Source organism: Xiphophorus maculatus, chromosome 8 (assembly GCF_002775205.1).
Source record: "Xiphophorus maculatus strain JP 163 A chromosome 8, X_maculatus-5.0-male, whole genome shotgun sequence".
In the NCBI taxonomy this organism is placed as follows: domain Eukaryota; kingdom Metazoa; phylum Chordata; class Actinopteri; order Cyprinodontiformes; family Poeciliidae; genus Xiphophorus; species Xiphophorus maculatus.
In genome coordinates, this window is record NC_036450.1 from 10,794,017 (window position 1) to 10,820,396 (window position 26,380).

Below are 26,380 nucleotides of genomic sequence, written 5' to 3' on the forward strand. Positions count from 1 at the left end.
AGACTGAACTGTTGTGTTCAACAACGGCACTGTTTACTCTCAGTTTCTGTTTCAGTTCTGTTTTTAAATGAAAGGCAGTTTAATAAACTTTCATTTTGTTAAAACATGTAAATGAACCACTCTGACGCCACGCATGTCCAGGTTTTACTTTTAATGAGAAAATATCCATAATATGTGTAGTAGGAGTATACTGTGAGCCTTACATGTGCTATAAAATAACCAAGCAGATTATGAGCATACAAGTGGTTAACATAGGAACAGAGGTTATGTCGTATATTTAGCAAAATATTACTGGTTTAATCACACACACACACACACACGCACACACACAGACAGCGTGGGTCACACACTGATGCCTCTTGAGCTTCTAAAAGGAGAAAACTGAGCTACCAGCATTTAAAATGACAAGTAAAATCATCTCTGCACCTTGAGTTCAAACATAAAAGCATCATCATAATGATAATATATAAATCACAACAACTCCTCTGTGTGTGCATGGGACTGATTGTGAGAATAATCAATGAAATTTGGGAGTTGACTGAAGATGATCAGAAAAAGTTCTTGCAAATATTCCTCCTCATTTACCTACATGTGAATTATTAAAGCTTAAAATGCTGTGCTGAAATGTTATTTTGTAATTACATACTACATATTTCTATAAAGGAAGTAAAGCAAAGGATTTGCTTGTAAGTAGTTGCAGCAGCTGATGTCACGAGGACTGGAGAACAGGTTTTACCTGTTGCTTTTTTCCCCTCCTACTTGTCCTCCAGATTCTTTTCAGCGCCGCACTACAATTTATCTAACATCTGAGTTTGTGGAAAAGGGACACAATTCCTTTAAAAAAGTAAACGTGAAACATTAATAACATTAACTGAAGATGAAATGAACCGTTCAGGTTGCTACTGGCACTTTGTTTCCACAGTAACAGCAGCTTCTTTACCTCACCCACTACAAGAGTTAATACAATCAGATGGTAGTGTGTGTGTGTCCTTCATTTCATTTTCTCTAAAGCTCTCCTCAGAGTAGGTGAGGGGTGTTTAAGTGTGTTTGGGTACACAGAGGTTTAGTCCCATTTTGAAAGACGCTTGTCAGGGACAGACTGCGACCTTTGGTTTAAAGAAATCGTTTTATCCTCATGCCTGCAGCATGGCAGAGAAAATAACCTCACAGGTTAGCTATGAAATAGAAATTTGCCTTTCTTTCAAATTCCTGTGAAAGATCATCTAGGCCTAATAATTAAGCATGTTTCCACAAGACTACTGCAAAACTACGGTACACTGTTCCTACGATTTAAAGTCAATCACTGCAAAAACACAAAATCTTATCAAGTATTCTTGGTCTTTGCACTAGAACCTAGCTTAGCTTACTACACTTGAATTAAGAAAACTAGCAACTTTTCAGCATGATCTAGGATATTAAATTATGGTACATAAATAAATCCTTAATATTGATTTAAAAAGTACTAGTTCTGATTTTTACACTTAAAACAATACATTTTTCTCATGTATTAAGTGTAAAAATCTGACATTGGAACTTGAGTTATATAGTTTTTCATCTATATTAAGAAACTGCTGACTTAAAACAAGCTGCTATATCTTGCTTAAAAGTTACTTGAAAATTAGTTTTGTCATATTTCAAGTGTGCCAAGATACCTGCACTAGAAACCAGACAAAAAATATTTCCTACGATGTTGTGTTTTTGCAGTGAAGATAAGCGATAAGTGCCTGGAGTTTTCTCCAGCTTTATGGACCATAGAGTAACAGAGCACCTCCCTCCCCCACCAGTTGCTGCACATTTCCAGTCAGCTGGCTAAAAGCAGCTGTGTATTTTTAGCCACAGCTCATTCTACTTACAAATTATAAAAACCGTATGCGGAAAAACAAGACGAGCAGGGTGCAGGCTGAGCAGGAATGTAGTCGCTTAACATCAGTTCCTGCCGTTGCTCTGCGCTTGTTTCAGTTTGGGGGAAAAGAGTGCAAAAAATCCATGCACACAATCAATACTTCTTAAATAGATTTAAGAGCTTCTTTTTTTTTTCCCCCTCAAAATAAAATTTTGTTTTGGTATAACGACCTTTTTATACAAAACCTTTTCAGTATTCCAAGTCAAACTTTATCTTCAGCCACATGTTCACACATCTGAAACACTTCGCTGTAATACATGAAACAACTGCTTACATCTGAAAGCACAGGTCAACGAAGTCAACAAAATTGAAATAACTGATCTTCAGAATATAAAACAAACACTTAAGTCTACCTTAAGCCTTAAAAATCTGTGGAATTTGGAGATTACAGACAAACTTTCAGTCTGATGTGGTTCCATCTTCTCTCTAGGTCCTATTGACGGTGAAGTAATACAGATAAAAGAGAATCAAACACATCATACCCAGCAACTACTGACAGTCTAAGGCAGGGATAGGTTTTGCTATTGTTTTTTTGCAGATTTACTTACCAGCATTTAACAATCCAGGGATGCTGTCGATCCGGCACTTTAAATTTAATAAAGATACTTAAACAAGTGTAGAAGTTCCCATCAACATTTGAAATAATGTGTGCACATCCTAAAACAACGTGGGTTTGAGAGTCAGTGGTGCCCTTTGGTTGAGTTCCTCCAAGACACTGTGGTCCTTCTGCAGCGTTGTAAAAGGTTCAAAAATGTCGGAAATGTCAAAAATGTGTTCATGCTTTCTCTTGGCTTCGTCTTTCTTTCCACAACACACACGCACGCACACACACACACACCTGGTTCTCTTCCTGTTGAGACTTCAGGGTTTTCTAAAACAACCGCAAGTCCATTCAGCAACTCTCTGGAAACAATCTTTACATCTTAGCTTTTAGTTCAATCATTAAACTGCAAATAGGTTAAAAAAAAAAAAAAAATTGACAAAAGTCACTCAGCGTCTACCAGCTTGTGGAGACGATACGCCTTAAATGTCGAAACTTCCGTAAAAACCCTTCTAACATGTCAACTATCAAATATCAACCTCACTGTTACACCTTCAGTACTCAGGTCCCCAAACTGATGCGTCTCATCAGGCATCTTGTGATCATCAGGATACAGTTAGCATAATAAATACTGGTTAATTCTCCATTCTTTTCCCCCTCATCATCCTCATCATCCCACTCTGTCTCCTTCTTCACAGTCCTTGAAAAAAGTTGTTCACTCTTCCTCCTCTTCTTCTTCTTCCTCTTCCTCCTCTCCTTCCTCGTTGGCATAGATACCAGCTTCCCACTTCAGCGCCATGTTGCTCTTCCTCCTGGTCATCCTTGTTGCCTCCAGAACCTGAAGTAGATACAATGTCCAATCAGAGTCGAGCTTGGTGTGAGCAAAGTAGTGAACAGCAGATGACATGAGAAGATGTCGTTTCCAAGTAAACAATGAAGTAAAAGTCAATAAAGGTTAGCTTGCTTCCTGTCTGTTTTGATATCACTTGTTGGTAACTCAGGAATGCTAGGGTTTCAGTTGTTCCGCTAAACTGAAAGCTGTCTAGGGACATCTGAGGGACGCAGCTCACACTATACACTGAGAGAGGAAAAGGAAGCAGCTGCAGCCTCCTGTACTCAATTGTACAAGGTAAAGAACACTTAAATTTTGAATAAAAGTATTTTGTGGCGCACAAAATAAGGCACATGGTGAAAATTACAGTTTTGACAAATGTGCACACATTTTTTAAAACCTTGCAGATCAAATTATAGCACGATGTACTAACAGCATAGTCTATTTAGGGACTGAATAATTATTTGAAATGCCATCATGGGGAAACTACCGGTAGTTGGACATTTGAGACTGTATTAGGTAACATAAAGTGCTTTGATGCATCCTTGCTAGAAATAAATAAAATTAAAATGGAGACTGTACAATTGGATTACAAAAGGCAAAATATAAATGAAGACACATGCAGAACCAACACAACAAAACTGAACAATGCAGTAAGACAACAAGCAGACCTGGGATCAGATTTACAACCATTTTTGCTTCCTTTAAGAATTAAAACAAGATTTACATGTATAAAATGCATTGCTTTCTTAGTTCAAAGGAACTAAGAAAGCAATGCAGTATCAAACTGCAGTTGTAAGTATCAAGACATTCAGTGGTTGTCTAACTGTGCGTAACCAAATACCTCTATAGTTCAAAGACGAACAGGAGTGTGTGAATTTTTCTGACCCAGGTCTGTTTGTAAGGGCAGTTAAGGGAGCGGCGAGATTTCGGGGCATATTGAATACCTCAGTGGTTACTTCATTAGCCCGCAACAAATGTGCATACTGAGCGACCAGCAGGAGAGAAGCAACAGGACAGAAAAGTCAACACATGATGCCATCATGAATAAAAGAATCACAATTCATCATGTAGTCAAGGCGAATTTAGTTTAAGGAATGTAAAGAGGTTTTGCAGTTTGCAAACTGTTCAAACTGTTACTTTGTGTGTCCTTCTTGGCATATCTGCATCATGTTGGGTCATAAAATGAAAGGAATCCCCTTTATTTTGCCTCATGTGAGTTCTCAAGCTGAATAATATGTGGGAACAGAAAGCCCCAACTTCAGTGACTTACTTTCACTTTGATTTTCACGCTTCAGACGGGGAATTTCCCCTTTTCTGTTGACCAGTCTAAGCTCATGCCAGCTGCTGACTTTATTAATCACAACATGTGATGTCTGAGGTACTCTCTGTAACTATCTAGAATTGTCACAGAAGAGCTGAAGGCTCATATATCCAGGGAACACACAAAGGAGGATGGGTGAAAGAGATTTACACCCTCCATTCTGTAATATTGTATTTGCTTATTTAAATCCTAAATGTGAAATACTTACACTATTGTCCTCCATCTTCTCTTTTCTCTTCACCTTGTGCGTTTCATAATCTTCCAGAAGCGTCTGCATCAAGTTTTTGGGTCGTGATCCTCCCGAATCCTCACTGCCAGCATCAGACAGAGCCCCTTCTGAGGGGGAGGGGGAGACCGGCGGTGCAGGCCGAACTTTCTCAATTTTCCCTGAAAACCACAAATCAAAGTGACCTTACGTAAAGCAGGTTGTTTTAACGAGCTGCTTCCTTTTAGGAAAATATGTTCACAGATCTAGTGTGTTGGAAAAATATCCATGCCCCTTACATTTTTGAATACCATGTTAGGTAACAATAACAAGCATCAACTGGAGCTTTACATCACAGAAAAATACAAAGTTGTGCATAACTGTGCAATGAAAGGAAATGATTTATAGTTTAAAAAAATATGCTAATGTAAATCTGAAAAGTCTGTAATGCCTTTATAGTCAGCTTTCCTGAGTTAAATAATGGCAGAAGAACATCTGCTGCAATTGCAACTGCAAGTGTTTTGGGGGATTTCTACCAATTTCGTGTAACCACAGACATAAATTGTGTCATTTTCTACTCTGAAACAGTTCAGTCTCACTCAGAGTGGATGGAAAGCACCTGGTAACATTAGTTTTTAAATCTTGCAACAGATTCTCAATTAGATTTGGATGTGAACTTTGAACACATAAACATGTTTTTAACAACTCCATTGTAGTAACGGCTGTACTTATGGTTGCCATCTGCTAAAACATGCACCTCTGTTTTTCTTTGTGTTGATCTATCATAAAATCTTATAGAATACGCCAAATGTTATGCTTTTAATGTGACAAGAACAGTCAAAAACTTAAAGGAGCGTGAATATTCTTGCATGAATTGTGTAAAAGTGTGACACTATTACCTGCAGTTGAAACAATCAGATTATTTATGATTATTGGAATAATCGTCAACTAATTTGGCAACTGATTAATCGTTAACTGGAGTAAACAAACCCCAAAACAAAAGTAATTTGCTAAAAGAACAACATAGTTAGAGCAGTAATTAAGCTAAAACTGAAGAAAAAATATCTACACTTTGGAATTTAATATAAAAAACACTTTGATCTCCACAAGTGGCATAGTTTTGGATTTGCCAGGTTAAAATTCTATATGCAAAAAAACATCCTGTTAAACACCTTGCTTGTTTCATTAAAAAAAAAAAATCAATAATCCCTACACTGTACCTATATTACTCTTTGCTACAAATGATCAAACGTACATGAAAGGAATGCTATGTTATTACATTTTAGGCAATAAAATGTATATGTTCTTATTTTAAAAAGGAGACGAATTATTATTATTCTAACATTGCATAAAAAATGCACATAGTTAAATAAGAAATCTGCGGAATGTGCCAATTTCTTTATCCGATTAACCGATTAATTGTCAGAATAATCGATAGAATAGTTGATTCCCAAAACATTCAGTCCTAGTATTAACTAACCTGGCGCTGTCCGTGCTGTCAGGGTGAGCCTAGCTGGCAGGCTGTTGCTCTTCATCTTGTCTGCGGGGGAAATGGTGCCGTGTCTCACTCCCGTCCTCACCGGTCCGTGACTGTTACTGGGCGCGGCGCTGGGCCGGAAGACGACGGTGGGCTGCGTCTCCCGTTGCTTCTTCAGCTCTTCCTCTCTCTGCTGAGCGGCTCGGATCTCCTCCTCGATCATGGACAAAGTTTTCTGCTTTTTAGAGCGCAGGCGGAATGGGCCTTGAGCGGTTGCTTCCACCTCGGGGCCTCGAGATGCCGCTGCCGTGCTGCGGAGCTCAGCCGCCTCAGAGTATTTACTGAAGTAGCTGAACTCCGGCTTCTCTGGGCTCGGAGGAGATGGGGGGCGGTAGACGGGGGTCGGCCTGGGGACGTTAGCTGGAACAGGAGCGGGCGCAGGAGCTGGAGCTGAGGACGCGAGCGCCCGCGTGTAGGACGACTGGATTTTGATCCGTGGGCCTCCGTTTCTGGGCCTCTGCGGTGGGGAAACAGGCTGGGAAGGCGGAGGAGAAGGAGTCTGGAGCTGGGAAAGTCGGGATGAACTGGAGGACTCTGACGCCACTCTTTCACCAGACTGTGTGTCCGGCTGCGGGGACGGGATGGACGGCGCAGGACTGGAGGACGCAGGCGACTGGAAGCTGGGAGCTCCAGTAGAAGACACAGGTGAGGATGAGACTGGCACTGGGCTGCTTGTGGAGGCAGAGGATGGAGACACTGGGCTGCTGAGCTGGGAGGAGTTCAGCTCCCCTCCGTTCTGAGCGGCGAGGGCGCTCTGGATGGCGTTTTGGACCAGGACCCCGGCGTGGAATTCCAACTCGTCTTCGTTTGGGCTGCCGCCGGCACTCTGCCCGTTGACTGGAGTTGTGGGCTGAGGGGTGGGGGGCGATACTGGAGTGAGTGGTAATGGAGTCGGGGGTAGAGACGCCCCGCTGTCTGAAATATTATCCAAACTGAAGAGAGTTGTGTCCTGAGAGCGGACGGACAGCTCATCCAACCCAGAGTCAAACTCTTCTGGGTGGAACGGTTGGCTGAGATCCTTTCCTTCTTCCTGCTCCGGCAGGATCGTCATCACGGCTCGGGCGCAAGTAAATTCTTCTGCCAGCCCCTCGTTAGACCACGTCACGTGAGTCTCTCCAGTTTCTGCAACAAAGTCGCTGATGCCTGGGCTGCTCCTGGTTCCGGATTTACAGAAAGGTTTGGCAGAGTACAATTGAGGAATGAGGTTCTTCTTGGCAGCGTCTCCCTGCAGAAACTGCTTCCTGGCAGATGAGAAATCAATCTGCTCTTCCAGAATGTCCTCCTTCCTAGTTACATCAGGATCAAAGGTCACCATTGTTGGGGGACCAGACATGTGGGGCTGCAAGAACATATTAGAAACATGGCAGTGAAAATGAGATGTAAACTTAAGTCATCACAAGCCATCAGCTTTTTCATATTACAACACATTATAACTGAAAACTATGGAGAGAAATTTGTTCCAATATTATTGCAAGCAAAGTAATTTAAAAATTTAAATTTGGAAAAGAAAGTATTTAAAAATAAAAACTTTGAAAATTTGCAATGTGTGTATAACAGTCGAACCTACATTAATGCAGTTTCCTATTTTGCCATATTTTATTTTTTTTTATATTTTACTTTGGAAAAAATAGCTGAACCTACATGAGTGGAGTTTGCTATTTTCCTCAGATTTAATTTTTAAAATTTTTTTTCTGCATGTTGTGTGTGTATGTTACCTGAGCGTATGGATAGGGATGATTTTGTTTCCGCTGTTTCCTCTCCTGATATTTCTTTAGAGATTCCAGCTGGTCTCCGTCCAGCTGCTCTTCCAAAGGCACCTTAAATGATTAAACAGCCCAACAACTGATAAATCAACCTGTCAGGGGGTCAGAGTTCACAGAAAACCAAAGACTGAGGGCTAACGTCTACCTCCAGAGGAGGATTCCACCAGCGCTGTGCAATACCAGGGTTCTTCTTGACTGCCTGGTCTTTGATCAGCTCCTGGCGCTCGCGTTCCAGTTCCTGAACCTGGACAAGAAGAGCAGTTTTTGAAAAAAGTGTGTGAATATAAACATATTAGGTCGTAATGATTTTAATTCATGATTAGAAAAGGAAAAAGTGTTCTACTCAAAAAAAAATGTATCAGAGAAAAACCCAAACAACACACCGGTGTGTATTTTAGCTGTGGTAGTGGATCTACTACACACGACACACATTACCTCTTCTGATGGTCGCCTCCTCGTCACCCTGACCTGCTGCTCTTCTCCGGGTGTGAAAAGTTTTGCTGGTCGTCTCTCCTCCTGAAACGCTCGCAACTCAAACTTGACCGCGCCATGCCCCGACTCATCTCCCTGGATGTGACCATTGGTTCTTACGGCAGACTCCAGGTGGGGGAACGTGCTCGACCTTTGCTCCTCCACAGTGATTGATTGGCGATTGTCAGACACACACACAGAAGAAGATGTTCCGTTGATACTGATTGGTTTTGTATGCTCTGACAGTGAGGGGTCTCCATTAGTGGGAGTCTCTGAAGCTGCGTCCAGCACCTGATCCAGGTAGCTGATCTCCTGTGAACACATAAAATGAAGAAAACAATATTTTACTGGCAGAAATGGGAAAGTAGGCATTTTGACGCAGAATATAGCTCATCTTAAATTGTACAAATATGTATCTTTTAATCATATCATTTCAAATAATTTGGACACAAAAAAATCTATAAAATTGAAAAAATAAATTGTACAAAACTAAGACATAAAATAAAAATGAATGAATATTCTAAGCATGCTTTCTTAAATCAATCAGCATTTTAACAAAATGAAAAGTAAAAATTCAAAACATTTGACTACAGGACTCTGGAATTTCAAAATAATTACTTTACACCAACAATCATCCAGCAATCGTGGATGAATGTTTTTACAAAATAGATGGAATAAAACGCAGCATACTTGCACCACCTCGCTGTCTGGTGTCTCTGCTTTCACAACTACACTCTGGCCTTGGTTGCTGGGGCTTCTGAGGCAGCCATGTTGGACCTGCTGGCTCTCCAGCTCCATGTTTGCAGGTCTGTCAGTGATAACGCTGACTGATTCCTGGAAACTGACACTCTTTACGGCTCGCTCTCTTGGTGAAGAATCAGTGGCATCCTCGGCTGCTCGCCACGGGTTCTGTGTTGGCAAACAAACATGTGCCTCAGAAGGTAGTTTAGTCACAAAAACAACAGTCAAATCCACTTAGCAAGAAGATTAACTTCTGACTTTTCCCTGGACCCTCTAAGAAAATACACACACACACTTCCTGTGTGTGTAAATCTGCATTGCAGCAGGAAAGTGTTTAATCCTCTGCTATCCTATAGTGCATTGACTAGCACTGACCACTAGAGGGCACCAATCATACGCTGCTCCATAAACTGTCTCAATCAAAAAGGCATTTCTAAACTGGTATAAAATAACTTGGGAAAATGATGTGTAACATTTTTCTAAATCCAACAAAAGTCTTAGTAAACTTGGACAAATGCGAGAGATAATAATGATGCTTATCTCTAGAAGTGACTCATGTTTTCAGTGCCCCTTGGTGTTATTGTACTACAACAAAAAAACATTTATGTATTTTACTGGAATTTTATATAATACAGCAAGGAAAAGTTAAAATCAAAGGAAAAGATGATGTACTTTTTCATTTTTCTTTCACAAATAATCTGAAAAACATTTCAGGGCGGACATTTGTATTCAGAAAGTTTTACACATCTACAACCTGAAATTTTTGAATATTTTTCTTTGCAAAATACCTCAAAATTATTGAGATTGACTGGACATAATCTGTTAATAGCAAATAAATCCCACCACAGAATACTAATTCAACTTAGGGTGCATTCACACCAGCCCCGTTTAGTCTGCTTTAATCAAACTCTAGTTTGTTTGCCAAGAAAATCTGATTCATTTGGGGAATGTGTGAATGCGCAATCAAACTCTGATGTGAACCAAAAAGAGCTAACTCTGGTTCACCAAAAACCTGGGTAATGATTCCCCTAAAGTAAACTCTGTCAACGTTCAAATGCACATATGAATGCAAGCGGATCGGCATTCATAAATGCTTTTGCATTTATGAATGCAAAAGCAGGAAGTGAACTATAGCACAGGGCATTCTGGGTTAATGTAGAAAAAAAAACACGAGTCTAGACCTAGAAGAAGAAATGGCTTGTGGTCTTTCGCCAAAACTAAAGAGAAATCCTCTAACAGCTAAAATCTGAAGCCACTCTATTTTAGTTTACATTTTGCGAAGAAGGAAGTTGCACTCATGTCTTCTTCTGAGGTTTTCGTCTTGTGTCCTTCAGTGGTTTTTGGTGCAGTGACATCACAGGTGATGTGAAAGTGAAGCACACCAAACTGAAAATGTAACAAATCTGGCCATTTTGGTCTCCAATCAAATCGACTCTACCAAACTATCAGGTGTGAAAACATCCTTAGTTCTTAACTTTGACTCCAAACCTCCAATTGAGTTTCAAGTTTTTTCTGGCCTCTGTACATGTTGAAGAGAAGCATCCCCACATCATAATGCTGAAACCACCATGCTTCGGTGTCTCCATGTTGATGTACTGTGTAAGGTTTCCATCCCATGTTTGCAACAGATCATCTTCTCGGCTTTCTTTTCACAACTGCAAAATAATAAGATGTGTGACTCATTTTTAAATCACTGTATTACGTGTAGCTAATGTTTCACTTTCACTGAGATTTTCCAAGAAAGTAATCCGCCCAGGAATCAGAGCTCCTGGTTCAGTGACCCATCCATACCAAACATTCCTACCCTGCTGTTCAACAGGAGCTACATTTACACACTCCTGTGTTTATGACCCGTCCCTTTGTTCTTCTGAGGGTCTCTGACAAATAATCTATTGGCCTCCGCTTTTTAAAGGTCTTTGCACCAACTGCTTCTTCCGTAAGCGTGTGTTTATCTTAAAGAGAAGCTGTTAACCTTTGTGTTTCCAACTTTTGAAAGTGTGTGTGGAGATTAATGAGGGTCACTTGAGCAAATTGGCTCAACCTTCAGTTAAAGCACGCAGTGGCATAGGAAAGTGGTGTTTGCAGCTTTTTGAGCCTCTAACAGAACCAGTGACAGATCGGACCCGGACTTATCATCACTCAGAGGGGTAAATCTAGGTCATTTTCATTATGTAGCCCTTCTCTGCCTGCCTGAATCCCCTCAATCCTCTTTTTGCATCTTTTCCTTCCTCTTGTGCTTCCTCTCGCCACAGAAACAGAGACAGCAGCCAAAGGAGTCACATGGTGGATTATAGCAGCCTGCTTGCTGAAAAGGACTTCTTGTCTGTCTCATAATCAGGCAAAGATTTTCTTCTACACTTCGGTGTGGTCTTCTCCACCCTCCCCTGAGAAAAATTGTGGGTTTGAGGGTATTTGGCTCACTTAGTTAGCTGAGTCCCATAAAAAAATACTTATTTAATACGGTCCTTTTGAGATAAATACACCAGCACATTGTGTCTATTTTCCATTAGACTTAACAGACTTACAAAGATGTCCAACAGGATGACTTGAATTTCAGTCCAAAGTGAACTTGGACGCTCCATGGCATTTGAAAAATTAGCCTCTTTAATTGTAATAACTGCAGATATCAGGGAATCATCAGGTTAGAGCACACCATCTATCTCTGAATGAAGTGCTGCAGATTACTGAACAGTTTTTTTAAGCAATTTTAAGCATATGTAATGAATGCTACCTAAAGCTAGCACAAACATCAATGAATCCTATCAAAACAGAGAGTAAGAACGCTAGCATTAGCCTAGCAGTTCAGGAAATGTCACAGCATAAAAACTTCCAAAGGAGAAATTTATTGAAGACTGTAGCTGTGTGTGTTGAGTAAGATTTCTTTATGAACAGTATCTTTTATAACATTACGGTAGATTTATCAAACAAGTTAACCTCTTGTTGGAGAATTGTATGGCTCTTTTCAATGTTTTGAGTATTTTTAGAACCAGAACACAATTGTTGAACAATTACTACATTGCTTTTAGTAAAAGGTCAAAATATTACACAAATACAGAAATAGCCAAACACTTGACTAAAATCACCAAGTAGGGGAAGTAGGGCTTTAAAAGTCAATACCATAACATAATGATTCGCTGTGGTCAAGATAGCAAGGAGGAGAGTTGCAGTAACTCACAATGCAAATCCTGGATGTATACAGACACAAACAGGGAGCAAGGAGGATATTGGGTGAACCAAGAAGTATTGATTACTGGATGCAACACAGGTGAGTAAACGAGTAGATGGGAAGCAGCTGTACAGAAGGAGGAAACTGAGGCACTGGTGAGGTAAAAAGCAACACTAGTGACTAACAATACAGCAGTAAAATGAAACATATTTGGAACATCTCAACCAAAACAATCAAACTAAACTCAAAATCCAATAGATCTCTTCAAGTTTTAATCAACTTTTACCAACATTTCAGCAAAACAGCTGTCAGATTAAAGCAGTTTTGCCTTTAAACAAGTCAAGTAATTTTTTACTGTTAATTATGTCAGCGATCATATGAGGACCAGATGTAGCCTCTAATTTCACACTCCCATCGAGCTCACTGTATTTGCGACACATGCATGATTGTCCACGCAGGAATGTGTGTGTTTGTGCAAGTGTAGGGGTGTGTGTCCAGCAGACAGAACAGAGGGGGAGGATATCCTTTTACTGCCTCAGGAAAACAGAACTAAAGTACAGGAATGTCTCCTATGCAACACAATTCTGCTTCAAATGCAAGACTGAAAAAAGGGTGGCTGTGACTGCGCAGCGGTGCATCCACATCAGTGTGTGTACTTATACATGAGGTGTGTGTTGGTATATGATTTTTGTTTCACACTGAGGTGAACACACACATTCCAGGCATAGCTTGCTGTCCTCAAGGCGCAGACTTTAATTCTTGTGATGAAGGACAATGTTAACCTTTCTTGTCCAAGGAAAGTTAAAAAGGAGAATTTCTGAGAATGGATAAAAAAGAAAGTAAGAAAAAGTAAAACCGATCATCTGTAGAGCTGTTATCAGGGAGGACTTTCATTGGTATTAAAAGGGGTGGAACTGGGTGAATTATGTGGAAACACATACCAAGCACTGTTAGTCAATCGTGAATGTTTCTGAGCCTGCTGCGCTCTAAATCTACAAGTTGTCTCCATTCAGAACATCTGGAAATGCTTACACTCTGGCCGTCATGCACAAAAATCCCCAGCAAACACACAGACACAAAAACACAATGTCAAAACATGCGCGCTAAGCTGCATGCTTAGAGAAGAAATCCAAATCCATCCTGACCAGAAATAAAAGTCACATAATATTTTAAAGCCTTGATCATGGGTTTTCTATAAAACTTTCACCTCAATAAGATACAGCCCTAACTTTAAATACCACAAACAGTCTTCTATATTAGCTTAAATCTGACGATTTGGATTTTAAAACTCTGACTTCAGAATAATCATTCCTGTGTCAAGCAAGTACAGTCGGTTCCTGGCTCTGTTTCTTGGATAAATACGATCCTGTGGAGTAACTGGAACTGTCTGCAGGTTTGGCCTCCTCTTCTCAGATTCAAACAACCTGGACTGTGAACTCTGAGCAAACACAACTGTCCTGTGCGTATTCATGACATCAATGAGTATAGCCTAGAATCAGTTTTTTCATGACAATATTCAAGCTCAGTGACATTTTAGCATCAAGATTAAAATACTGAAGATTGCATCTATTGCACATTAGTCCTCTTCAATAAATATTGTCAACACACTGCAAAAAAAGAAAAAAGATTCATCCTCACCTGTTGCTCTCAAAAACACCAACGGATTCATCTATTTCAACAAAGTCAGCTTTGGATCCATGCTACGGCAAAACAATCATTTCTACCATTAGTGTGTCTTCTTCTCTTAATCGTTATCCGTTTTCCTATTCGGTTCTGTCCACTTGGGTCCAGCCCTGATCCGTCCTGTTCCAGATTGCGCGAGCACTGGACTTTTCCGCGGCCAAGCCTTTTCCTCTCCTTCTTCCCCTCCTTTTCCTCCCCTCCCGTCTCTTTCCTCTCCTCCACAAAGCCTCTCCTTTCTGAGCGGCATTCCTGTCAGCTGCGTGGAGAGTCGTGATGTCATGGGCTAAATGTGTGCATACGCCCGTAAGCGTGCGCGTTTCTCCAGATGCCCACATGCACAAAGCTACCTACTCTGCAAGGTCTTAGACACACACACACCCACGCACACGCCGGCCTGAAAAAGCATCCACACTGCGCTTCCTCTTCACACACACCCAGGTTCCATTTGGCCCTCCAGCTTCTATCAAAACTGGGGAAAAAGCAGAAAGAAGCAGGTGGGGCTGCTATGATGAAGAGATGATGACTGATTGGGGTGCTGGCATTTTCTTCTGTCATCATCTGTATGAAACCTGTGACTCAGTATCTTGTGAGGGTTAGACAGACTTAGGGGCTGCATTCACAATTTAATGAAAACAATGAAACCTGCAGCCAGATTCTAATGTGAAGCCTCTAAGCTTCAAAATATTTTATTATAAGACAAATTAGGGGCAAATAAATACTGATCTGAGACGTTTGAGACTGTATGAGCATAAAGTCCAAATTCTACTGTAAATTACTTCAGTAGTACGTGAAAACATTAAAAACAAAAATGTCCACATTTTGTAACATTATTAAAACAAACCTCAATGTATTTAACTGGAGTTTTAGTGCATAGCTGTAAAGGAGGAGGAAAATAAAATGTTTTAATTTTCTTTCTTATGAATAAATACTTGACATACTCACAGGAGCATCCCCAGCATTTTTCAAGGGAGGGGTTGGGGGCATGGTTCCCCCAGAGAGTTATGTTCATGTCAGAGAAAGGCATACATAAATGTAAAACACAATAAATAATTATATAATAAATATGGAATTTAGTTCCTATCGGATCAGAGGGACCGGCCAGATGGAAATCCAATGTCTATGTTGGTCTGTAACATAAAAACTCAATAAAATATATTAAAGCTTGTGGTTTCTACATCAAATACTGGTGCAGTGGTTTAAAAGTACTTTACATTGCAAAGTACTTCACAAGGTACTTTAAATCTTGTCAACTTTCTGCCAGAAAGAATGTCAAAATCCTAAGGCTGTGTGTCTGCGGGTGTTTTGTGTGATCAGATACATGTTGGGACATAGGATCTGTGAAACCAGAGCTGACCTGAGTCATGGTTCACTTTCTCTGCTCACAAACACCACAGCAAGACGTAAAGGAGCTGGAAACACTTTCCTCAAATTTACAAGAGCCATTACAGGCTGCTGCAAACAAGCAACACAGGTCAGGATGTATGGCAATACCTAGTAAGAAGGTGAAGATGTGGTTCTGGGCTGACATACTACATTTATTCCAGTAAACAGTTTGAGGAAACTGAACCAGACCAACAACTATTCAGTTTTTTGCTGATTATTGTTCTTTCAAGCCACTTTGTATATACTAACCTGAAAACGGAGCCATTTTGAAATGAAACGTACTTCAAAGCATGAGGTATTTTTTTGGTGGACTTGTCTTTCATCAGCCCAGACCACAAAACAGTTGCAATTAGACTTTCAATTTAATGGGTATACTAATTTTGAACCCAAACTGATGGAAATCAGAAGAGTTTGTGGAGAGCAGCAGGGTGGTCCATAAGTCAGGGGACTATTCTAATGTGAGTGAGACAGAGGCTTCAACAACAGCATTTATGGGCCCCGTTAACAATTATACATATCAGAATAAAACAAGTGGTGCCTAACCCTTTGGAACAAGTCTCAGCCCCATAAAAGAAACATAATGAAAGTAAATATGAGCAAAACACCTATTATTTTCAAATGACAATGCACAAGCTGTGGTCTCAAGCTAAAGGAAATATAATGAAACCTAATCAGTCACACAAAACTGGGGCACTAACCCAATTATGGCCCATGTGCACCGGAGAACTCGCATCCAGGCTGATTTTCCTGCAACACCGCATGTCAGTGCTAGTGATCTATAAAGAGATTAGCTAATTACATGGAGTCCAGGCGACGAACAAACTGGAAGCTAATAGCAGAAAAATAGAGAAGGTCAGGAGGAGGATAGTTTATTTACGTGCTTTTGTATGTGTGTAATTACTCGCATCTGGGTCAGTTTTATGAAACCCATAAACTGTATCGCCCAGAGCAATCTTAAGCACAGGAAGTGGGCTGTGATTGATCCAAAAGGCAAATAATGAAACAATAAACTGTAAGAGCATATTGTAGTACTTAAGAAACAATAGTTTACACATTATTGAAGTCCAGGCAGCCTTCTGTGCTACTGATAAAGTAAACAATTATATTTTGTTGAGGATTGCTATTCTATATAATGCAACAACACTAATTTTTGACCAAATGTAAACTTTAGTACATAAAACATTAATTGGGCCTGAGGGTGTTTGGATTCTAGATGGTGACAGGACATTTTCCTTCAGGATTTTGTTGTCAAGAACAAAAGCAACACCACCACCATATTTAACTGGCAACATAATGTTTTAGTTCTGAAAGGCTGTGTTTGTTTCACACCAAAGTTCTACTTTTGTCCTGTCAGCCAGCTGAATATTTGCCCAAAAGTCTTGGGGATAACAGAATGTTTTTTTCTGGGTCAACAATGGTTTTAACCTTGGACACCATGAATACCATTTGTGTCCAATCTCTTTCTTAACGTCTAATCATAAACACCAACCTTAACAGAGGCAAGAGTTGAAGTCTGTGCTATTTATGTTAGACTCCATTCTATATCACAAACTAATCTTTGTGGTAGCAACACTTCAAAATATGCACATCATAAAAAACTGTTTGGACAACAATGAATGTTAGCTAATTAAGTACCAGGCATCATGGCTCTTTAGGCACAACATATATTTGGAGACACTTGTTTAATGCAGTATAAAATGTTCAGTTAGTAAGGAGGTTGTACATGATAAGTCATGTTCAGTTAAATAGAAAATAAAATTGAGTTTGAAGACTTTGGTGGACAGTTAAGGGGTGTTTTTAGCAGGAAGGAGTGTTTTATATTTATGCTTGAACTTCAGAACATAATTTATCTATAATTTACTGGAACTGACAGTGTTTATCCAGAGAGTAAGACCTTCCAGGCAATACCATCTTCCCAAAAGCAATTCCTTCCACTTATGGAGAAGCCTGGTTCATCATCCTGATACTATAGTAGAAATTTATTTAAGAAACAGTCTAACTGCATGATAAGATCATTTAAGTAAAAAATGAGGAGTACATGTTTTTTAACCTAAAATTGAGACTAAAAGATGTAACATACTGGATAAAAGCCTATCACAACTCACAGGTCATTTCAACAGGAAATCAGGACATTGTGCACAGTCGTATCTGTGGAAACAGCAATCAACACAGGAAATAAAACACAAATCTGAGCCCATAGCACAATAAACAAACAGATGTTCACTTCAGGCAGCAGAAAGTGATCAAAAATGGAACGACTTGGCTCTGATGACTGATTACTATTAGTGACTCTGAAACATCTGTTAGCCAAACAAACTGACAGAAAAAGCTAAAATCCAAGCTGTTTCTAAGCAGAACTAGTATATTAGAAAAGCTGCTGAATGTGTATCTTTATGCGGTTACACAGCCCTCCAATCTGGCAGAGTAATGTCAAATTGCAGCGCTAATGAATATTAATAAAGGCAGTTCTCACCTACCCATCGCCACAGAGCATAAAACAAGGAGACTGAAATCATATGAAGGTCCCTTCAGGTTTGAGTGCTGAAAAAGAACGTGCAACATGTCTGGACCCATAGCAAGCTATTTGTGTCCCTTTCCAAACGTCTCTCGCCACCACTCACACACATCTCCGACCCCCACAGACTCCTTCCCAGAGCAGCAACAAAGGGCCCCGCAGGAGCTTCGGTGCCATTCTCCAGACAGAATACTAATGCTGCACTCCACAGCAGCGCCTCCCCACACACACGGCCATGCACACCGACATGCTCACAGACGAGAGCCCTTCAGAAGGAAGGTCTGTAGCCAGAGAGTGCGGTGAATTGTGTGCAAGGTCTTTAAACGCAAGACAGACAGACCGATTAACGCTCCCAACAGATGTAGTGCACAAACTGGGATAAACATGATCTGAGGGTGACGGAGAAGTACTGCTGTATTATTTTCTCCTTAGACTAAAGGTTATGACATTGCTTTGGTGTGTAATCATGTTTTTATAATAATAGCCATAGCTTTGTAATAAAAACACTACTTATTTTGGCTGGCTGTCCACTGAGTGGTTCACTGTGCGTCTCTGTGTTAGATAATGTATACTCACAGAGTTGAGTAAACAGTGTTAGAGTACAGGTTGACCTGATCTATCTGAACTAATAACACAGTCATTTGTTTCTGCTTCTATCATCCAGCTGTGTTAAACATAAACATTGGCCAGTTATGCGTAACAAGGTGTATCATAGATTACAGTTAAAAAAATAATAATAATGTAACCCGTTATCATATAGTTCTTACTGTTCAATGTCCTTTAATAAAATGTCAGAGGAAATTTCATCCGGTTGTACGGAGCAGTGCCACCCATGTCTTAACTGTTTCGGCTCATTAGTATCACACATGGTTCTTGTTTATAAGAAAGAAAACTGGCTGTTTGGAAAATCTTGATGTAAAAACTAAAAGAGAGTTGGTCATTAAGCAATGTCATGTTAAACAACAGAGTCCAGAGTAGTTAAAGATTTAAACTAAATTAAACAAATATTAACTCCATATTTTGCTTTACTCTTCCAACTCTGTGTACATCTGATATAAATATTTTCCAACTACTGCTTTGGCTGAAATATACTTTAAATTTATCTCTCTACTTCTGATTAAAGTAAAATTGAGTCTTTCAATTTTCTAAATAGTTAAAGTAAACTGCTTAAATCACTGTTATAAGAACATTAAACCTCTTTTTCTGATTTTAAACAAAAGGGACTAACTCTTGTATAATGAGAAATAGCTAATAAAAACTAAATATCATAGCTATTATGTTATTTTAGCCTAAATAATGCAATAAGAGTTGCGCTTCGATTTAAAATAACATATTTTTTGTGTTAATTACATCAGGCTGTGAAACTGTGGCATATTTACTCAAAGTTATATTATTACAAGAATCTCATGGCTAACTGGACAATGTGATTAGATCTTAGGTTAGGTTTTGGACCAATGAGAACTACAGTATGGTTTCTTGTAAAAACAAACCAAAAAAAATCTAAATCAATTAACTGTGTTCAAGTTAAAATACAGCAGATTTGACAAAAATCTCGTAAATGAAAAACTAAATGTTTGTTGCCACAATTTAAAGAGTTGTACAAATAGAGACGTAATAAAGACACCAAGTATTTAAAAAAATATTCTACACACATGAACCAAAACAAACCCAAAGTGTAAAGGTTATTTATGACAAACTATGTTCACCTGAGCCAATTTCATATTAATAATAAGAATACGTGTTCCTACAAATACAACCCTTCAGTGTGACCAGTGTGCTCCCTAAAAAAGCAATAGTTTTGGCCGTTCATGGTGGGAAGAAGTAAGCAATAAACTTAAAGAAACAATTGTTGCTGTCCATCAGTCTGGGAGGCTTGAATCACTTTTCCAAGACATTTATAGTCCATCATACTACAGGGACACAGATTACACACCAGAAAAGAACGTTACCACTACAGTCACCAAGCTTCCCGAGAGTGAACGCCCCAGCTAATTCAACACAGGGTCAGTGCATGTAACACAGAGAATGTGCAAAAACCCAAACGCTCCACCTATTTGCAATAGATCAAACATATGACTCATTTGAGGTTTTAAGGATCTTTCACAACAAAATGGAAGCATGACTCAGGTTTGCTAAAATCGTATCTAAAAGAACCTCAAAACTTTTTGCACAATGTCTTACTTTTTGTTATTGTTCTAAACCCAATACTATGAGCAAAAACATGAATAAATGTTGATCCATGTTGTTTAGAAGATTTTTTTTGTAAATAAACTTGTAACTGCTCCAATGAGAAACATGTCTCTAAGTTTAAGATTTTTTTCTCAGCTGAACCTTCCAGCAGCCACTCAATCAGTAAATGTATGTCATTGAGATCATCATTTCCCACTTTAAGAAGGAAACTGAGATCAGGTCTAAGAACTTCCTTGAAATCCAGAATAATATTTGTGTAAACGCACCTTCCCAACATTTTCTCGGACTCCATTATTCAACAGTTCAATTCACCCTGTAGTCCGCTGAGCAGATTCCTTTGTTTCATATCAAATCGTCACATCACAAACACACAACAGTACACCAACAATGCATTGCAATGATTTGTTCTCCTTCATTCATTGCTCAACTGTTTTAAATTCTTAGCCATAAAAGGGAGGAAGAGGCAACAGAGCTGCCAAGAAGGCATTTTTTCTTTAAACTCATGACTGAATGAAAACCTGAAGGTTGGGAAGTTTGAACAAACACAAAGGAAGAAACTGGTAGTGAAGAATGACTGAATTGTGATTTGGGGCTTTTATGTGGCTATATGTAAGGATGGGGAGAAAAGGCCACTCTAATCCTCTCCAAGTATGAATCAAAATACTGTGGTATTTTCTCCACAGGACACAGAGTGCATAGACCACACAGAGAGTCTAAATGCTAACAGACCATTTGGCAGCTTTCTTTTTTTCAATGAACATGACGTATCTTTTGGGAGACACAGACACATGAGTGCACTTGTGAATTTTAAGTAAAGCTTTGGTAAATTTTGTTAGTTTTAGATTTAGGCCTACTTTAAAACTTGCATAAGCACTGTCATACAAAAACATCAAGTTCAGATCAAAAATAAAAACTGAAATTATTAAAGACAAGAGATGTAAAATAAGCAAATGTTTCAAAAAGACCAAAGTTTTCAAGGTATTGGTGTCTACAATGAAAAGTCCTGCATCTCCATGCTGTTGCAAGGTGTTTATTCCAAACCATGAGATAAAGCATGTTAACATGTGTGTGTTGTCAGGACAGAGTGAATCTTCTCACTGTGAATGTTCTCACTAGCTTATAGCATTAACCTGCCCTGCAGTGTGAGGCCCTGAGAGGAACACCGAGCTCATCAGCAGACTATTTCTGGAAACTAGCTCATTAGCCTCAAGTATTTAGACAAAGAAAAGAGGCTTCACGCTGGACTAAAACAGCCCACGATAAACAAGTCTGGGCTTGAGATTAGCAGTGTTGGCCAATTATTTGAATGACACTATCTTGTTGCATTATCTAAATTTTTTTTTTCTAACAAAGAGAGATTAATTTTTTTATAAAAACTCACAACAAAATATTTACATCGTTGAATGTGAATATATATGATTGGATATACAAATAGTTTCTCTGTACTTAAATGTATATCTATAAAGAATAATTATAACCTTTCAAGTGTTTAGTGGCTAACATTAACTAACACTTGTCTATGTAAGGCTTTGTTCCCTTGTGATGTCAACAACCTAAGAGAAAACAACATTCATGCTAAAACAGTCTTGTGTAGGTTGGGATCTTGCAATAAGTTACAAAACGTCTGCTGCTCAGTCTTTGCCCTGCAGGCTTATTAAAAAGTCACAACATCTACAGCTAATACCATTTGCTACAGCTTCATGGCTCCTCCATGACTTCTTCCAAAATCTAACTGCTCTGCACATGATAAAATACCAATCTGAACGGGTTCTGACTAAGAGTCGGAACTCTTAGTCATAAGATAACTTGAGGAAGAATGAGCCAGACAGACTATTATTAAACTGGTAATGGGAGAAAAGAGTAATTCGATGCACCAATAAGAAAATTTGGGATGATATCGATAGTAGCAACAGTTGAAATGCAAAAACATCCTTGAGGTTTTATTACTCAGTAGGGCTTTGAGGTTACAACACAGTTTCATACACAAAAATAGGCTCCACTTTCTCATGAGCAAGCTCTAAGATGGAAGGGTTTTGCATTAGTTCACCTTGAAAATGATCTTCCAAATTAAAAACATTCCAACAACCAACCATGAAATGTAAACCCGCATCTCGTCTGGTGTGACACTGTTTTAGCACTAAGTGGCACTTGTTAAGAATCCAATGACATTTTTTATTTACTCGTTTTCAGGTGAAAAATATGCCCGATATGAAAGATACATAAGAGACAAACTGTTTGATAGAAAAATTCCATTAAATTGACAATGAGCTTACCATACACTAAACATACCCACTTTACTTCTGACACATCACTGAAAACTCAAACTGTGTACTACTAATTAAAATTACTCCAAATTTCTGTCATCACTAACAGCTATTCTTATATTACATTGTGGAGTTTTTTAGACAATTCTCAATTCTCCCCTTTTTTCTGTCATGGCACAGTGTCTTCCAAGTAAAAGTGGTGATAGCTTATGAAAGAGGTGTTTTTCATCTAACTGCATTTACCCAAGAGTGACATCTACAACTGATAATGCCATCATCACAAGTGTCAAGTGATTTTAAACAGATACAAGAAGAAAGTGGTTTGTGTTAAATTTCCTTTTAAATCATTTTTCACCACACAAGGAATTTTTCGCAAGAAGGTTTCTAACCATATAAACATTCTTCTGCTTAGGTCTAAAAATGAAACTGGTTGACAATTGAACTTGGAGGAAGCACCTCTGACCCTGGAAGTCAACACTTTCCTGGATTCCCAGAGCAAAAGATAAAACTCTTTTTACTTTCATTTCAATGTAGCTGAGAGCGGCAGAAGTGCAGCTTTTTTTTCCAAATATTGAACCAGTTTCCTCTGTTTTTTGCACTTCATTCTTATCTGTGTGTCTGAGTATGTTTGTGTAAACAGTGTTTGTACTAGCAGGTATTTTGTGCTCTGCTTTGTGTTCAATGAATGGTTTGTGCTGCATAGTACAACAATAATAATCGGTGGATGTTGTGGACAATAGTGGGCAATGGAGGTTGTGTAAGTGAAGCCATTATATGGCCGAGTCGCATTGTTTTGTTTCCTGAATCTTTCAAATTCTCTTCCTGTCTGGGACACAAATATAATCACGGTGGACATAACGCATTTCTAATACGGATGCTCGAAAAAAGTATATTATTTAGGTTAGAAAAGAAGCACTAAAGCAGAGCCCTTTAAAAATGTTTAAATTGTGACTAAATCTGAATTGATAAATGGTGGGAGAAAAAAAATCTGCTTTTTGATGCATGGAGCTGGATCTTACCCTTACAAGCTTTGATTATCTGATTGCACAAGGCGGAGCTCTGAAATGCAGTAAGTGTGTCACCTGACCAGTCTATGGGGAGTATCACAATCAAAGAGAAAATCAATAGGACAAAATATGCAGGATGTGTGAAACTGAAAGCAAATATTTTGAAACAAGAGACATGAACCAAAAATGCAAGTAAAAAACACTGTCAACCCGAAACCTATGAAACTAGCAAAAATAGCCCCTAACTCAAAAAAGTTGTTGAAAAGTTCATTCCTATTATTATGGTGAAGGATGTCCAACCATCAACAGATGCTTAGTATCAGGACTTTTCTCTTACGAAGCGGTCTTTGGATAGAAAATTCTACCTTGAAGATAATTCCCTGAAATGCTAAACTACACCCATTGCAACCAGAGTAAAACAAAGTGATGTGATTGTAACAGCTCTGACAAACTATTCCCACAGTTATAGCAGCTGCATAACTGTCCAGCTGCTAGCCTGTTGTGTTAGGAGTCGTGCATGTCTAGCAGGAAAACGGCAAATTGCTAAGAAGGACTCAGTTTTTGTGAAGTGGAAAATCTGTCTGGAGGCATGTTGGGTGGGGTCGGAGGTCAATGTTAGGTCATTAATTGATATATAATCGCATCATAAGACTTTTAAATTGTAATCAAATCTATTTGCAAAGTGCCTAAAGATTCCCACCCCTGTAATGTATTAACAAGGTATCTGCAGGTCACAAGTCAAATTTAAGACTTTAAAGACCTTTTTAATGTTAGTAAATAACTAAAGCAACATAGATATTTGGTCACACTTTGCTTGTACAAATAAAATTAATTTGAAATTTTATCTACCAAATACAGGTTGTGTTTTTAAAAACTACAATTCTTAAATATATTTGCAAACTGCAGTAAAGAGCGACATCTTGGGGCATCAAGTCTTTATGACAACTATTAGATGCTATTTACATGTCAACCGGTTCTTATCTTTCTTAAAGGTAATGTTTATTTGCTAAATGTTACTTGGATTGCAATTGGAATGCTTTGATCAGATGAGACTTTGGATAGGTCAAAATTTCAGAGAAAAACACTCCAGGTGGGTCAAGTGTCAATCTAAGGATAGATTTATGAAAAGGTTCCCCATGTGCACTGTAATGTATGGTGGAGTACCTGTAATGTTGTGGGGCAGTTTGTCTTCTAAAGTCCATGTTAATGTTGTTTTGAATGCATCATAAACTTATGATTCTCATGGTCACAGTTTCGAGGCAAAATGTTTGGGAACCACTGATCAAGAGAAAACGTGCAATGTCCCTTGAAGCTCCAGTCTTGTAAAGTGTTGTTCTACAGGCCAAAAATTTTTTTTAATGTGTTTTAAAAGGGTTCTGTAAGTAGTATGAGCAATGAGAAACCACAATCACACATAGACTCTACTGTGTCACTGTCATTTATTCCCAGAGGTTTAACAAAAATAGCCACAAAGTGTCATTCACAGCCTAGAGACCTACATTAAGCTGCACAAGTATAAGAAAACGTTGTTTAAACACTGGGAATTTTTTTTTATTGTTCAGTCTGAGAGCTGGCCAGAGGGACGTTCACATGACTTCTTCTTCATGATGAACACCCAAGATACATGTTTGACGTTCTTTTCAAGTTATCCACTCACTATCAGCTGATGCATGTAACTCATGAACAAAGAGGTGACAGTAAATATGCCATGACACAAGCTAGTGTATAATTAGTCTGCTTCCTCTGCTATCTTCTCTTATCCGTTTTTTCTATCTCCACAATGCCTTGTTCCTATTTCTACCTCGGCAAACTTCACCAGCATCAAAAAGCTGTTATGTAATCTGTGATTATATGTTTCAGTGTGCGGGGTTGGCTTTCTGGGAAGAGGGTGAGGTCTGAAGGAAGAAGACATCAGTGATAACTTTATTGTTCCTGCCAGTGTTCTCACAAACTCTACTTTGCCAAAACGGGTGGAGGTGGAAAATGTGCTTCCCTCAGATACGCACTGCACAAAAAAAAATCTGGATGCTACTCTATCAGACACCGACCGTCCCAGTGGGAAAAGAAGCATGCCGAAAATCCCTCTGGACAGACGCTAGAGTCGGCTGTGATCTTTTCTGTCACAGAACCAAGCAGAGGTATTGGCAGACATGCTGCCTGAATTGGCAGCTTGCTGATTGGCTTCACTATTTCCACAATCAGTAACCGATTTCAAATGGTGACCACACAAAACAGCAAAGGCAGATTGAGAGCTATTTTAAATGGAGTGAGGACCAAAAAAAAAATTTATCCACCACAAACACAACCTTTGTAGCTCATAAATTTTGAAGATTACAGAACAAATCTGGCAAGACACCATTGATTAATTGGTGTGTTTCATTAAGGATAAAGTTCTACTGCATCTACATTACCTCGCAAAAGTATTGACCTTTAGTGTATTTCATAAGGACTTTATGTCATAACCAAAACAGTAAAAAAAAAAAACATTTATATTTTCCACAATCGTTTACAAAAAGCTCTAAAGATTATGTCATCCATTTATATTCAATCCCCTCAGTGTTATCAACTGGTAAACAGAAAGAGCGTGGCATAACCACAAACGTATGCAGATCTGGTTGTCCACTTGAAAAGCCAAGAAGGGAAATAAGAGTACCAACCAAAGAGGCTGTACAGAGGTTCATGGCTATTCTGAAGTAGAAATCCACAATTCGGGTATTCATAGGACAACACTAAGTGCACTCAACAAATCTGGTCTTTATGGAACAGTGGAAAGCCAAGTCCTATTTCCAATTTGTCACAAGCCATTTAGGGGACACAGCCAATATGTGGAAGAAGATACTGTGGTCAGAGCTGTT

General features: G+C 39.0%; 1 protein-coding gene across 3 annotated transcripts in view; it reads right to left on the reverse strand.

The window, feature by feature from the left end:
* Positions 1-136: 136 nt before the first annotated feature.
* Positions 137-26,380, reverse strand: part of LOC102222530 (A-kinase anchor protein 2) — a 78,463-nt gene continuing 52,219 nt past the window's right edge. For 2 of the 3 annotated variants that reach the window (XM_023338460.1, XM_023338463.1), the window contains 7 exons: positions 9,267-9,485; positions 8,541-8,888; positions 8,251-8,349; positions 8,058-8,159; positions 6,286-7,681; positions 4,809-4,987; positions 137-3,282 (listed from right to left, as the gene is read on the reverse strand). In XM_023338460.1, coding sequence (XP_023194228.1) covers positions 3,160-3,282; positions 4,809-4,987; positions 6,286-7,681; positions 8,058-8,159; positions 8,251-8,349; positions 8,541-8,888; positions 9,267-9,485 — 2,466 coding nt within the window. In that variant the 3' untranslated portion in view covers positions 137-3,159. The remainder of the gene's footprint in view (positions 3,283-4,808; positions 4,988-6,285; positions 7,682-8,057; positions 8,160-8,250; positions 8,350-8,540; positions 8,889-9,266; positions 9,486-26,380) is intronic. The other variant, XM_023338461.1, reaches the window with a different exon arrangement.